Source organism: Protopterus annectens, chromosome 12.part0 (assembly GCF_019279795.1).
Source record: "Protopterus annectens isolate FY-2018-M chromosome 12.part0, PAN1.0, whole genome shotgun sequence".
Lineage (NCBI taxonomy): Eukaryota > Metazoa > Chordata > Ceratodontiformes > Protopteridae > Protopterus > Protopterus annectens.
The window spans coordinates 166,302,850-166,318,217 of record NC_056746.1 but is presented as its reverse complement, the minus strand read 5'-3'; the positions used below and the strand labels follow the sequence as shown (position 1 = coordinate 166,318,217).

Below are 15,368 nucleotides of genomic sequence, written 5' to 3'. Positions count from 1 at the left end.
AACAGAGAAAATACAGGCTACATACAGATGAAAATATAGAAACAGCAATGGCATGAAAAAGAAGCAGCATTAAAGATTAGAATATACTTGTCTCGGGTTAGGTGGTCTCTAATCCAGGACACATGCAATGCTATCAACATCTGAATAAAAGGCAACACATGACAGCATAATAACGCAATGCTATCTATCCTGAAAATGGCAGTAGAAAAATGATGCAACACTATGGCTGCTGCAGAGTCAATCTCAAGGGTGACAAGGGCAGTACAGTATGGCTACATGAATTGCAGCGCTGCAAGTGAGAATACTCTGCAATGGTTTTGATATCTGTGTAGGCTACCTCCAAATTACACAAGGTTTAAAGAATGACCAGCTTTCTTTCCATAAAAAGGCAGTCTATAAGCAATGGACTCTAGATCCATCAAGACATCAAGCAGAAATGGTCAGCTCTCCCCTGATGTACCTACAACAAGATGCATCTTTCCCCATCACCAAGGAGCAAGCTGACCTACAGAAGCCATCACTGAAGCAGCGATAAAAAAGTTTCACAGGATCTAACCATGAGGCAGAACTCACACTATGACAATCTACAGCAGGTGCAGTGCCTCACTGATGCAAAAAAGCAGTCCCTACACAGACCATACTACAGTTCCTTCCCAGAGGAGCAATGCAAGAGTTTAAAGGTTTACTACGGGAGCTAAAAGATAACTACTAAGAAACGCAGTGCCAAGTTTCTTTGGGGTTTTGCATTCAAACATGGAAATGAATTATTTGCAAACTATATACAAGATCAGCATCATACTTCTACAAAAATACACACACAAACTAAAAAAGAATGCATATACTTAACAGATAAGTTTTTAGCAAATTAACAGTAAGCAAAGATGTTTGTACTTACCCCAAAAGTAGCACATTGTCAACATATAATGTGCTGGTTTAAAAGATATAGCGTGACAGACAATATTTATGGTTAGCAACCCATACAGCTTAGCCAAGTAGAAATGTCCGACTTCAACTCAAATGATGAAGTGTAAACAGCCTGCAGCTTTGCACAGGCTGAACTTGGATGAATTTCCTGACTAAAAAAATAAATTCTACAATGCTCAAGTCATTTCTGGCTCATCACTGCATACAGGGACTCCTGCTTAGTACGTACACATGGTGTACAGGAAACAGCACAATTCAGTTGACATTTACAGCTCAACTCTGACACCTTTTTTTGTTTTAATTAAACACATTCTCACACTAAGCAGCTCGAGAGCCCACAACCCCAACCAGATATCAACACATCAGCAATTTGGAGCAAAGCCGTAGTGAATAAAGGAAAGGTGTATTTAAATGCTTCTCAGCTTACAACATTCAAAATTAACCAATGAATTAGTTAAGCGGGATCCATTTGAAAGTCTGTTTATAAAACATGATTACATGCTATCCTTGCAATTCGATATTAGTTGCAAGGATATTCTTCTAAATCCGGCACAGTGCTCATTCGAGTAGTGGCTACTACTCTCTATCTTTCCCAGTCATGGAAGATAACATTTTGCTTCACCCATTTAGAATGAGCAGAGAATCATGACCTGAAGTTCCTGCAATAGATTTAGACAAGAGTTTGCAACATGTGTCAAAATATGAATCCTGCAAAGCATCCACTGTACACCTGAAAAAAATTAAAAAAAAAAACAGATTCATAGGTATGTACTAGGAAAGCAGCTCTTGTGAGTCATTTTAAGCCTAGCTAATTTCCCTTTTGGTGCTTGAACTAACCTTTCTCATATGCTGTCAGATTGGCCTTACTCTTCCCATGGTTAATAATTATATATTACAACTAGAAAGAATAAATGGGATCATACTATAGACAATTTGTGGGGATCCATGTGTGGGATAAAGCATTTAGGAGCTGCCTCTGTTCATTAGTAGTACAGGAACAGTCCTGGGCTAAAGCTCCTATTACCAATCCATATACCCAAGTTGAGCTATTATATCGACAGGGGTAAGCTTTTTTTTTTTTTTTTTTAACATGGATGGGGAGTCTGTTCCAGAGCAGTGGTATCTTCTGCGAAAATACCTGTTCCTCCAAATTTTTCTGTTGATGCTGCGGAAAAGGTGTAGATCCCTGGACCAAGTATTTCTGATGTGCAGTAGGTCCATCAGAATTGGGTCCAAGGGTGCCTTGTATGCCAGACACAGGTCATCTCTTAAAAGTCTGTAGGATACAGGACATAGTGACAGGGCTTTGAGTCAGTCCATGTAAGATGTACTGCTTAGGCCATGTAGCCTTTTTAGTAAGTTATCTCTATGCACATTCTAGCTGTTGCAAGTGTCTGGATAGATGCATGCCAAAGGGTACATTATACTTAATGACTGGCCTAATAAGGGATGAGTAAGGGGGGACAACGACATCTTTAGATCTAGACACATTCCCTTTGTTTATAATATAGGAGGACTTTCTCATGATAATGGACACAAGCTTGTCAACATTTAGTTTACTGTACTCATGTTCCTGAATCCTGAACATCTGATCATCTCCTGGGGTGGGGAGTATTTATCAATGTTGTAGTTCCCTAGGATAGACAACTTCCTAAAGTATATGATAATGCATTTTTTGTAACTTAGTTTCAGTCCGTAATTCTGGCAGCAGTTATTTGTTTGGGGCAAGCATTCATGCAAAATGGCAAAGTCATTTAGGTATTCTATAACTGCTCCTAACTTGCAGTCACCTGCAAACAATCAGCCAAAGCCCTTTGGCACTTTTTTTTTATTTTTTACTTCAGAGAAGTAGATGCTAAAAAGTACAGGTCCCAGCACAGAGACATGGAGGACTCCACTGGTGGCTGGTTTGTTTCCTGCATCCTAAATGTGACAGAGCTGGCAATTCGTAGGGCTTTATTCCCAATTTGTTTAGCTTTTCTGCTATGTCTTTGTAGGGGACTGTGTCAAAAGCTCTGGCCAGGTTGAGTATGGTATGTAATATTTCACCTTCATCACTTGCTTTCGTTACCTTTTTTAAAAAAGTCCACCAGGTTGAGTAAGCATGACCTGTCCTTGGCAAATCCAAACTCTGATGGGTCCATCGTTTGGAACTCCATGCCCTTACTGATTAGTTTCATGACTAAGCATGTAAGGCTGGTCAGACTCATCTATAATTGCCTAGGGCTATGGAAGGTCCTCCCTTAAGCAGGGGAATGACTAGCTGTTCTCCAACCCAACCTCCATACAGGTTGTGTACCAAGTGAATGAAGTTGAACAGTGTTGTAAGGGGCTGGCTAAATTGCTCTTCATGCAATTTAAGATGCATCCAGGGATACTGACAGGACTCACTGATGCAATATTTTTAGCTTTTGATTGTGCTTTTAGGACTTGGGTCTTGTAGAATAGCTGAAGGCGAGGTGGATTTCGGTATATTGCAGGACAGAGAGAGAGACAAAGTTTGAAATTAATTTATCAGCCAGTAGGCTCACTATCTTCAGCCTTAGTGTGCACAACTTTGTTCACAATCAGCTTAACACACTGCTGTGCTGTACATCTGAGATTATGAACATAACTAAAAAGGCCTTGGAATTGTCTTTGCCTTGACTGGCGATTTTATTCTCAGACTTTGGCTTTAGTTTATTGTAATGATGAAGGCTCTATCATTTTGGGAATTACTCTTCTTAAGTCAAAATTCTCTTCCTTGGCAAAAAAATATGCAAAAAAAAAAAAAACATTTCACGTAGGGAATAAAAGTGACAATTACAAACATCTCAATCAGTTTTTAAGCATATACAGTATAACTGAATTTTTCACAGTCCTGACTTTCTTCAGCAATTCAATATTTCAATTGAAAAACCTACCCCAATTCACAAAGACAGTAGGGACTAAATCTCAGTGCACCATTCTTGCTTGGAATTCCAAGTCGATGGAGGGAGTCAGCCCGAAGACAGAGAAGAAACTCAAATACCTTGAATTAAATAATATGCATCATAAAAAAATGAAATTCAGTCAAAAAAAACATTTTATTGCTAAACACGAAAACTGCAGTCACTATTTGAAGTCATATGGCTGGGCTTTGATACAAGAGCCTTGGAAATTAAAATGCAAAATTACAGCATACTATTACATGAATTATGCAGAGTCCATAGAGAAATCATCATACTAAAAAAAAAAACTGCATTAAACAAAGAAACTTTGTTAATAATCTTTTTCATGGGCCCAGACAATATACCTGATGGTCTCCTACACAGGATCAAGGAAAAACCCATCAAAACCTGCATCAGTCAAGTTAAGCAAAGTAACGTCTGGATAGGTCTCCAACCCTGGCAACCGGTTGCAGTGGTGTTATTTCACAAGTGAAGGATACATCAGAAAATTTTCACCATCATCTTAAACAGCATTGTATGTAAAATTATGTCTACAGTCACAATGCAACTTATCTAAAATGAGACAGAAGACCTACTACCATTAGGCATGGAGCAATACGGGTTTATTAAGGGAAGATCTTGCCATTCTATGATAAGGTAAAAGCTACACTTAATGGGACTGACACTGTATATTACTTAATTTGATCTTGCAAAAGCATTCATACCACAACATTGGAGAGTAACTGACAAATTAAAAGCCATAAATTTCAAGCCATATGTAAATATAAAAAAAGCATTGACTAAACAGTACAAAGCACAGGGTGGGAGACTTCCCATCTATGCTGGTGGAAATCACAAGTGATGGCTCACACGGCTTTGTACTGGAGTCCACTTCTTTTTGGATTATTCCCCTCAGATAAACTTAAAAACAGCCTCTGGATAACCAAATATGCTGACAGCAATAAATATAAGGACTGTTTCAATAAACGCTGCTGAGCTTCTTCAAGATGTTCGACAAAACAAAACATCTGGCAGAGTAGTAATGACATCTCTAATGTCAGTAAAAGTAGCATCATAAGATGTGGCAAAAAGGACAAATTCTATGGCCATTACAGACAGCAATATAAATCTTAATTAGTGTCCTGTACCAAAGTCAGAGCAGCTTATTCTGTAGCCCATATAATTCCAAAAAAAAACAGGACTAGTCACTTTAGGGAAATCACTGCACCAGTTCATATGTCATTGAACTGACCCCCTATTGAATACAATGCTGTATTTTGAAGCTCTGGAAACAAGCCACCTGAAATAACTTGCAAAGCTACAATGATCCCTTAACCAGAAAAAAAAATGTGCAGGGCTGAAAAGCCTGATTACAGAAAGGCTTCAGGAAATCTCATACTCTGAATGGTCTATAAGGCAATGTCTGATCTAGCTCTATTTTAATTCTGCCTGAGAAGCATTGTTGGAGCAAACATCAAGTCAGGGACCTTATACTAAAAATAAATATTAATACAATACAAGGCTTAATTTTATTTCCAAATTGTACTCCTCTACAGTTACTGCTGTTTGCAAAGTTTAAGTGAAACTCAGATCACTGGTATTAAAACCCCTTCTGCTTCCCAGTTACTTACAGAGTTTACATTCTGCCTGGATTAAGGACACAGTTTTCATGACTGCCAATGGAGAGTCTTACAAGAAATGCCAAAGAAAAATTAATGATCAGTTTTACGTATCAGCCATTACAGAGAAAGGCAGGGAAGGTTAACTACTGTGAAAATGTATATGCATTTTCCCGATGAAAGTGACACCGAAGAAGGAATAATACAAGTATATACTTCAAAGAAGCACTTAAATCCTTCGTTGTAAAACCAGGATCACCCTGACAACGGTAACACATACCGATTTTACACCCCATATATTTTGCCTTTCTCAGCTTCTAAGAAATGTTAAATTAGACATTTTTCAGGTCTGTATTAACCAAGTAGAATAAATGTACAATGCACCAATGTAGAGAGAACACAGTCTCCACACTGAGCTGAATGGAGGAGGGCACTGACAACAACTCTGTTCTGTGATATACAAGTATACTTTTTTTTTTTTTTTTTTGCTTATTTTTACTAGTTATAGCTTATTCTAACCATTTATAGCACTTTTTATGGTCTGCTGCCTACTATTCTTACTGTATTTTATTGCTTTAAACTAATCTGCACTATTGTACTGAAATTGTCTGCCTTACAAGGCCTGTTAAATCACTTCTGTTACTATCACACTGTTTGTAAAGCTTTTTTTAGCTAGTTTCACTGTGTGAAAGGTATTAACTGGAAATCTTCTCCATTTTTTAAGCATGTTTGCTTGCTCTGATTTCCTGCCAAGCATACCTCCCAACCATACCGAATTACTCGGTTTTTACTGAGTTTTGGGGTCTAAATAATGGGCTGCCACGATTCCCGAATGGCACTCCATCATTCCCGATTTTTTTCAAGTTTTTTTTAAACTTTTTTTCCACGCTTTTTGAGCTGACGTCATCACGTGCGCGATGACATCAGCTCCACCAGCCTGTCGGAATTGAGCTCAAGGGCTTTCCCGGCTGGCTGGCTGTTTGAAATCCAAGCGCACTAAAGGAAATGACAGAGCTACTAAGCAGGAGGTACTGCTCATTTCTGTGAATGGAGCGCACTGAATTTTAAGCATGTACTGATTTATTTCTTCTTCATGGGCTTATTTAAGGTATTCAAATGGAATATTTTTTTTTCGATAGAGTTATTGCACACTAACTGTTTGAAATCCGAGTGCACTTAAGGAAATGACTGAGCTGTTAAGCAGGAGGTACTGCTCATTTCTGTGAACGGAGGAGCGCACTGAATTTTAAGCAGATACTGCTCTCCACGGGCTTATTTAAGGTATTTGAATGGAATATTTTAATTTTAACAGTGTTATTGTACAAGCAAGTTATTTCTAGTCGGAATTGAGTTCAAGGGCTTTTCCAGCTGTTTGAAATCTGAGCATGCACGAACAGAGTTAGACTGCTGTTGAGTATCTACTTTTTATTTTCAAAAGAAGTTATTTCTGGTGTGTGCGGGCTCAAGGGCTTTCCCGGCTGTTTGAAATCCGAGTCTGCATGGACGGAGTTACTAAGACTGCTGTCTAACATTTATTCAAGTTCAACAGAAGTTATTTCTTGTATTTGTGTGTGTGCGAGCTCAAGGGCTTTCCTGGCTGTTCAAAATCCGAGCGTGCATGAACGGAGTTACTAAGACTGCTGCTAGTGTTAAGTATCTATTTATTTTCAACAGAAGTTATTTCTGTTGTGTGTGTGTGAGCTCAAGGGCTTTCCCAGCTGTTTTAAATCTGAGCATATACAGACGGAGTTAGACTGCTGTTAAGTATCTACCTTTTATTTTCAAAAGGAGTTATTTCTGGTTTTGTGTGTGTGTGTGTGTGTGTGTGTGTGTGTGTGTGTGTGTGTGTGCGCTCAAGGGCTTTCGGATGTTTGAAATCAGAATGTGCACAGACGGAGTTACTAAGACTGCTGTTAAGTATCTAACTTTTATTTTCAAATTCAACAGAAGTTATTTCTGGTGTGTGTGTGTGTGTGTGTGTGTGTGTGTGTGTGTGTGTGTGTGGGTGTGTGTGTGTGTGTGGGTGTGTGAGCTCAAGGGCTTTCCTGGCTATTTGAAATACGAGCATGCAGGGACGGATGGTATCTATCTTTATTTTCCACAGAAGTTACTGCTTTTACCTTTACCCTACGTGTGTGTTTCAACAGAATTACTTTTTGGCTTTGTTCAGGTTTTTTGTGCTAAGAGGTTGAGAGCTATGGTGAGAAGTCGTCAGAACTGAATTCACTAAATGATAGACATTTAAGTTTCAGTCTTCATGTATTTCAGGAAGATGCTGATTTGGAATAGTGGTATGTTGCTCTAACTGTAATGCACAGGGTCCTAGGTCCAAAACTTGGTGGTGAAATGCATGGTACTGGTAAAACAACATTTTATTCTAGCAACTTTCCAAATTTATACAAGCAATGTTTAAAAATGTGTCCCTGGTTTTCGGTGCATGGAAGTAGACTTTTATGATGGTAATGTTCTGAAATGGGCAGTTTTGTCATTATTGGTTCATGCATTTTGTTTCATTGCCTACTGGAAAAATGTTAAAACAAATGTAAAATGCGCTCTTAACATAAGTCTAACAAGTATGCTGTATTATACAAGGAATATAATTTAATAAATTCAGGAAGGTGTATCAAGCATGTATGTTTCTTTTGTGTGCAAGGGGCCTATGATTTGAAAACAGCCCAAAGGTAATGCATCTGGACAGTGGTGGATAAAGGTTTTCTTTGGATTTGGTGTGGGTTTCAATGCTGTTTCAATGAATGCAAGTTTCAAGGGCAGAGAAGTTTTAATGCCAAGTCTATTTTCATTGTGAGACAGTATCACTGTAGAAGTAAAGCAGCATGCACACACTAGTGTTTATGGTAAATGGGGTGAAATAGCCAGGTAATGGGACACATTGGAATGGCTGCAGGGCAGGGGTCTCTGTTGCCATATTTTGGTTGTCTGTTCTTCGGTTTGTTTGAAAGCTGGTATCCCACAATTCATTGGAGTGGGTGGGGTTATGCAATGTATGCAAATTTTATGTTAATCAGCGTAATAATTTGTACCTATTTTTTATGGGCCTTGTCCAGATTTTTGATGTTTTCAGGTTGAGAGGTATGCTGCCAAGGAGTACATGATGTAACTGATTTGTTTGGAGTTAAAAGCATTCTTTAGAGTCTCCTTGCTCCTTTATCTGCTTAACACTTCCATTTAGTGTCTCAATGCTGTTTTTCTGCTGTGATAAATATTTCTGTAGTGTTTTCTGCCTAAAATAGTGTAGCTAGTATCTGTAGCACAACCCAGTTCAGGTTTGTTGTCTCTGGGCTTGTTTGCAGTGGCTGTTTGTTCTGAGCACATGTTCCAGGCCATCTTGGATTAGCAGAAGCCTTTTTTCACTTTAGTGAGAGGATTGTGTTGATTGGCCACCGGCTGGTAAAGGTTGGCTGGTCTAGGGTTGGAGTAATCACTCACTGGTTCTTCTGAGCTTTTTTTTTTTAGTTGTTTCAGGTTTTACCTTCTGTTACTTAAGCCTTACCTTTGAGAGGATTTCTGTTTATTCACACTGAGCTAAACAGAGGAGGGGCACTTAGTACAACTCTGTTCTGTGATATATAACAATAAGTATCCTTTTTTATTTTACCAGTTTATTGCTAATTCTAACAATTTATAGCACTTTACTGTCTGCTGCCTATTTTTACTATATTTTACTGCTATAAACTATGCTGCACTACTGTACTGAAATTGTCAGCCTTACAGGGCCTATTAAATCACATTTTTACTGTCACATTGTAAAGGTTTTTAGCTAGTTGTATTAACTGGAAATTTTCTCCATTTGTTAAGCATCTGTTTGTTCTGATTTCCTTCCAAGGAGTGCATCATATAACGGATTTGTTAGCAGCTAGAGTCTTCTTGCTCCTTTATCTGTTTAAAACTTTGTGTCTTACTGCTGTTCTTCTGCTGTGATAAACATTTCTGTAGTGTTTTCTGCCTAAAATTGTGTAGTTAGTAGCTGTAGCATAGTTTCTCACCCTCCCTATTGGTGTCTTGTTCTTATGCTTGGTGATTTTGCAGTTGCCTGCCCCTACTGTAAATTTGATCTGGGACACTCCCTCCCAGTCCAGTGTCATTAGTTCATTCTACCTAATACAGAGAGAACATTTGGGAAGGCCAACCCCCCTTAGTTTCTTAAACTTGAATTATTTCATTTCTCCCTTTCCACTTTGCTAAAAAAAAATATGCAGCTGCTTTTACAGTATTTGTGTTTCCTCCTCCTACTCTATTACTTAATCTTGTTTTTTCTGCTACTTGTTCTCTAAAGTGTTCAATTGCATCTTATCTGCTGCATTTATTACTGCTTGTTTTTAGCCTGTTTAAATTTTAAGTGTTATTCTAAGCCTCTTAGTTTTAGTTTAAACACTTGGGCTTTAGGCCTACCACTTAGCTCTCCCTGGCCTCCCTCCCTCAGATTCTGACAAATATGGATGGACAATTTCCTGCGGTTTCTCCTGCCAATCTAGTTGATATGGGCATCCTGAGACAGTGTAGCAACTGCCTCATGTACACACACAACCATCTGCTACCACCACCTAGGAACACAATTTGTGAGAGATGCAATTACATAAAGAAGCTAGAGTCTTATGTTCTCTCCTCACAAACCAGTACATCTAGCACTGAGAAGGTTGTCAACACATTCACTACACCTCAACCACCACCCACAACTACACAACACACCCACATATGTGGAGATTCTCAACAAAAACAAACCCAAACAAAGGAGACCTCAGAGGCAAAAACACATGAGAACTCCGCAACCTTCTACACCACATACCATGGATAGTCCACACACCAGTGTCTCGCAACCACTAAGGCCTAACCATAAACCCAACATATTAGTCATAGGAGTCTCCATTGTGAGACGCACAAATGTGCCTCTCACCAGGCTGGATAAGGAGAAAATCACAGTTAGTTGTTTTTCAGGTGCTAGAATCTGCCATATCACACGCACTCTAATCTCTCAACAACAGGTACTCTTATGACTCTGTCATAGTCCATGTTAGGGTGAACAACTTGAGACATACCTCCCTGGACTATAAGAAGAGAGACATGACTGAACTTGCTAAATGTGTGTCCCAGGCAGGTATGTCCCTAGACTTTAGCAGCATTCTACCGTCACCCAGAAAGATGCCTCAATACAAACAGAAAATTACTAACAATTAGCTTAGTTTCTGGTGTCATTCCAGGGGGAACCAGTACCTAACAGCCTGGGAAGATATGACTGACAGACCACAATGCTTTGCTAGAGATAGTCTGCATCTGTCTCACTTTGGCTTTAGGCTTCTGGCAAAGGCCCTTGCCTCCTCCACAGTGCCTTTTTTTTTAAGGAAAAGTCATGAGGTTGATAATACAAACATAAAAATTTCAACAAAAATGCAATTTAAAGGTCATGCTGCTAAATGCTAGGAGTCTAAACATGAAACTGCACTCATTGGAGCATTCTTAACCCTGGAAGATGCTGACATTTGTGCAGTCACAGAAATCTGGTTCAAAGCTGTGAAGAGCACCCCAGCCTTACCTGGTGGTTACTCATCCTATCATACATTCAGACCCCAAAATGTGGGCAGCAAAGCCAAAGGAGGTGGAGTTTCAATATATATTAAAGACGCACACACCTCCAGGCTGGTCAAGCTGTGAAGACCAAGGAGGAGCGGGTGTCCAAATGGAAGCATTCTCGCCTTAGCCTGAACAAGCAAATAAGAACACTAGTGAAATCCTCTACAGCCAACTTCAAGTCCAAATTGGCCACACCTACTAGAAACAATAAGGCCTTCTTCACATATGGCCGCAATCTCAAAGGGAGCACCCAGATCTGTTCAGAACTGGTGGCCAAGGACACCACATACACAAATACTGTAGATACAGACAATCTGCTGGGGGACAGATTCAGCGAAAACGTCTCCCCTCTGTCCCCATCAGTAAATCAGGACATCCCAGTACCTGCCCACCCCAACTCCTTATCTCTAGGGAACAGTTCATCACTGCCCTCTCAAAGGCAAAAAGTATAGCTTCCATGGGACCAGAAAACATCCCAGGCTGCATCCTACATGAACTCAGGCATGAACTTGCGGCACCATTAGGCACCCTATTCAATCAAAGCCCGAGTACCAGCTTTGTCCCAGCCGAGTGGAGGACAGCCACAGTCATTGTTTTACAGAAAGGTGGAGCATCTTGTACAGAAAGATACAAATTTACATGTTGATGCCTTACAGTCAATGAGGAAATTAGAAGATGTCTTGAGTAAAATTAAAAATGCCCAGTGGCAGAAGAGACATAAGGAGGCTTATGTGATGTTTAAGATAGTTCCTAGAGGGCTCCGAATATTGAAAATGCCAACTTTTGGGTCAGCCTATCCTGAGCTGCTATCTAAATGGCAACAGCTGAATTTAGAGACGAGTTATGGGTATATGAAGCTCCTCATCAAACAATATAGTACTATAGAAGAAGAGCTTCATAAAGAGGCTCTAGTTCTAAAGAAACGGCTGACATCTATTCTCACTGATACACAGAGAGATGATTTTATCGATGATGTAGCGACCACTTTGAAAGCATTAGATAATAAATTACTCTTGGCAAAGAAAAGAAAACTGGAGAGAGACTGCTCGGATTTCTCCAGAGGGAACGTATTTTCTTGGCCGAGGGAATCCACTCTAACAACTTATGCTGAAACCATCACCAGCATTGTGACACCATCTACTGAGCGCTCGGATCATTTGGTTCCCTCTACTTCCAGGAATACGGTTCCGCCTCCTTCCAACACAGTTGATAAAGAACCGCGATTTGAAACGCGTTCTATTCTGACTACTACAACTGCTGTACCCAACCCTGAAGCTATCGGCGAGCAAGTAGTATAGAGAAAAACAACTCAGGCAACCAGACAGTGTTCTATACCTGGAGAGCATGATGCCACTGCTCTCCATTTTCCACTCCCATTTCGAATGGCCAACAAACAGGTGTGGAGCCCACAATGCAAGGGGAGGAGGAGGAAGACGTCTGGAGGACAATTTGAGTTCCAAAGGAAAGCTTTGAAACCCGTACCAAGGACTTAATCATTAACTTGTCACAGTATGTATTATCAGAATGTGAAAAATCTGTTTTAAACGGGTTTGTCATTTATTCCTTCGCTAACTGTGGATGTGAGTAGTCTGACAGTAGATATTAAATATTTTACTAGGAATGTTGCACTGGGAATGCAGTTTGGCAAAAGTGATATGAATAATACTAATGTTTCTTTATTTAGGAAACCCTCAATGTATACACCTCTTTTGCATCCCCTACTTGAAAGTTTTGAAAAAGCTTGTACAAATGATTTTTTGATGCTTTTTGAAAATAATAGGATAAAACCTGAATTTTTTAATTTAACTAAAGATGAGAAACTGGTTACATAATAATCCTGATGTAGTAATAAGACCAGCGGATAAAGGGGGTGCTACAGTGTTATTACTATTATGATAATACTATTAATGAAATGTTATCAGATAACACTAACCTGTATGAAGTTGAATATGTCTGATTTTGATAAATTGATTAAAACAGTACATGCTGATTTGTATGACATGTTAATGTGTGATATCATTGATGACAGTTTATATAGGTATTTTTTAATCGAAAAACCTCTAGTACCTATGTTTAGAGGTCTCCCTAAAATACATAAGGTTATGGACAAACCCCCACTAAGACCAATAGTTTCAGGTAAAGGTTGGTTGAGTATGTCAATCTGGAGAAACAATTAAGACCAATAGTAGATTCCACGGTTTCAATCTTACGCGATACCCAACAATTTCTAGAAACGCTAGCACCCTATAATCTTGATAGCAAGCTTAAAGATTCAGATTATATAGTGACACTAGATGTAACATCATTGTTCACCAGTATACCGAATGATGTAGGTGTGGATTTTCTGAGACTGAATTGATATGTAAAGGTTTAAACAACAACCAGATTATGAGGATTACCATGCTGCTAGAATTAGTTCTTATGAATAATGTGTTTACTTTTAATAGCGGCTACTATCTTCAGACTAGAGGTGCAGCGATGGGCACTTCTTGTGCCAATTCTTAAGCTAATCTAGTATTAGCATATTGGGAGGTCACCTATATATTAGGACATATGACATACTCTAAGTTTATCAAATACTATAGACTGTTTGTGGATGATGTTTTTCTGATTTGGGGAGGGGATTTGGAAAGCCTGGAAGAATTTGCTACATATATAAATGGAACCACGACCTTTCTGACATGGACTAGTACGAGTTCACAGACGAGGATTGAATTTTTGGATGTCATGTTGCAGAAGGATAATGAGACTCTAACAAGAGATAAATAGGAAACCCTGTAGGAGGAATGCCATCCTACATAGAGATAGTATGCCCCCCCCCCGCACATACACAAGAATATTGTTAAGAATCAGGCAATACGCCACTCTTGTATAATAAGTGATGATTCAGTGTTTTCTGATGCTATTGTAGGGATGGAACAGGAGTTTATTGATGGAGGTTATCATAGGAAAGATCTTATAACATTACATGAAGTTGAACGTGATCAAGCAGGACTACCCTATATTAAAAGAAGTGGTCCAGTATGGGAGCAACATACTAGGAATGGATATGAAAGGCGAAGGATAGTTATTCCCTATACTAATAACAATAGTTCTGTTGTAGACGTTATTAAAAAGCATTGGGGAATTCTACAGTTAGATGAAAGCATTAAGAGCTTGGTGGGCACTAATCCTGGTATTAGTTACAGAAATACTAAGTCACTAAAAATGATGCTTTGCTATGAAAAGAATGGGAGAAATAGGATTATCTCCCAGAGAAAGGGAACATATGCTTGCCATAATTATAATCAATGTGGCTTTATTATGAACTCAAATGTTTTTGAACATCCGGATACTGGTGCTAAGTATGAATTTAACCACTATGCAGATTGTAAATCCAGAAATGTGGTTTACCTTGCTCTGTGCAATAAATGCCAATGCTTTTATGTTGGCAAGACCAATAGAACGCTGAGAGAACGGATTAGGGAACATATTTATGTCATTCATAGACAGAATGAAGGTAATGCTCTAGCTAATCATGTTCTGCAACATGACAACTCATGCTTTTAGATTTATGGTTTTGGGACATATGTATACCACAGAGAGGTTAGGGAATATCAGTAATAGTACTGAAAAGGAAGAAGCTAAATGGATTATCAAGCTAGCAGCTGACAAGGGACATGGCCTCAATGATAAGCTTTCACTTAAACCATTTCTAGCAGATAGACCATTTAGACATTAGTTCTATTTATTTACATATGTATGGTGTTTGTCAACTAGTTTTATATAAATATATATATGTGACTGTAATGAAATAGGCATCTTGATATTTTATTTAGTATGAAAATGCTTCATTTAGTGTGAAAATGTTTTTTTATTAGCACCTAAGCTTTTTTATATATCAGCACCTAAGCTACGCTTTTAACATGATGAGGTTCTTTATGATGTTTTTCTATTTTTGAATTAGTTTGTGCACCGATGGTATTGTTTTTAGTAGTCATGTGTTTGAAATTAAGCTTTTTATAGGTGTAATATTGCTATTTAAGCAGCTTAAAATTTAGGGGTTTTATTTCAAGTCTGATGACGCATCCTGAGAGACGTGAAAGCGCTTACTAATTCGAATAAAGGATTGTTTTTACTTCAACCTTGGGAATTATCATTTTATGCATTGACTTTTACCTGGTTTGCTTTGATTGCCGTGGCGTATCTACCTCTCTTTCCTTGGTTCTCTGAGACAGTCACCAAAGCCACGGATGAGGGGAAGACTGTGCACACTGCCTACCTAGACTTGGCCAAAGCCTTCAACACTATTCCCCACTCGGCATAGTAGATAAACTCTCAACTAGGCATC

The 15,368-nt window shown here is 38.9% G+C and overlaps 1 protein-coding gene across 5 annotated transcripts in view; it reads right to left on the bottom strand.

The window, feature by feature from the left end:
- TSC2 (TSC complex subunit 2) overlaps window positions 1–15,368 on the bottom strand; it is a 3,048,576-nt gene that overhangs the window by 2,008,909 nt on the left and 1,024,299 nt on the right. For all 5 annotated transcript variants that reach the window (XM_044089186.1, XM_044089187.1, XM_044089190.1 and 2 more), the window contains exon 18: window positions 3,828–3,934. In XM_044089186.1, the coding sequence (XP_043945121.1) occupies window positions 3,828–3,934 (107 nt within the window). The remainder of the gene's footprint in view (window positions 1–3,827; window positions 3,935–15,368) is intronic.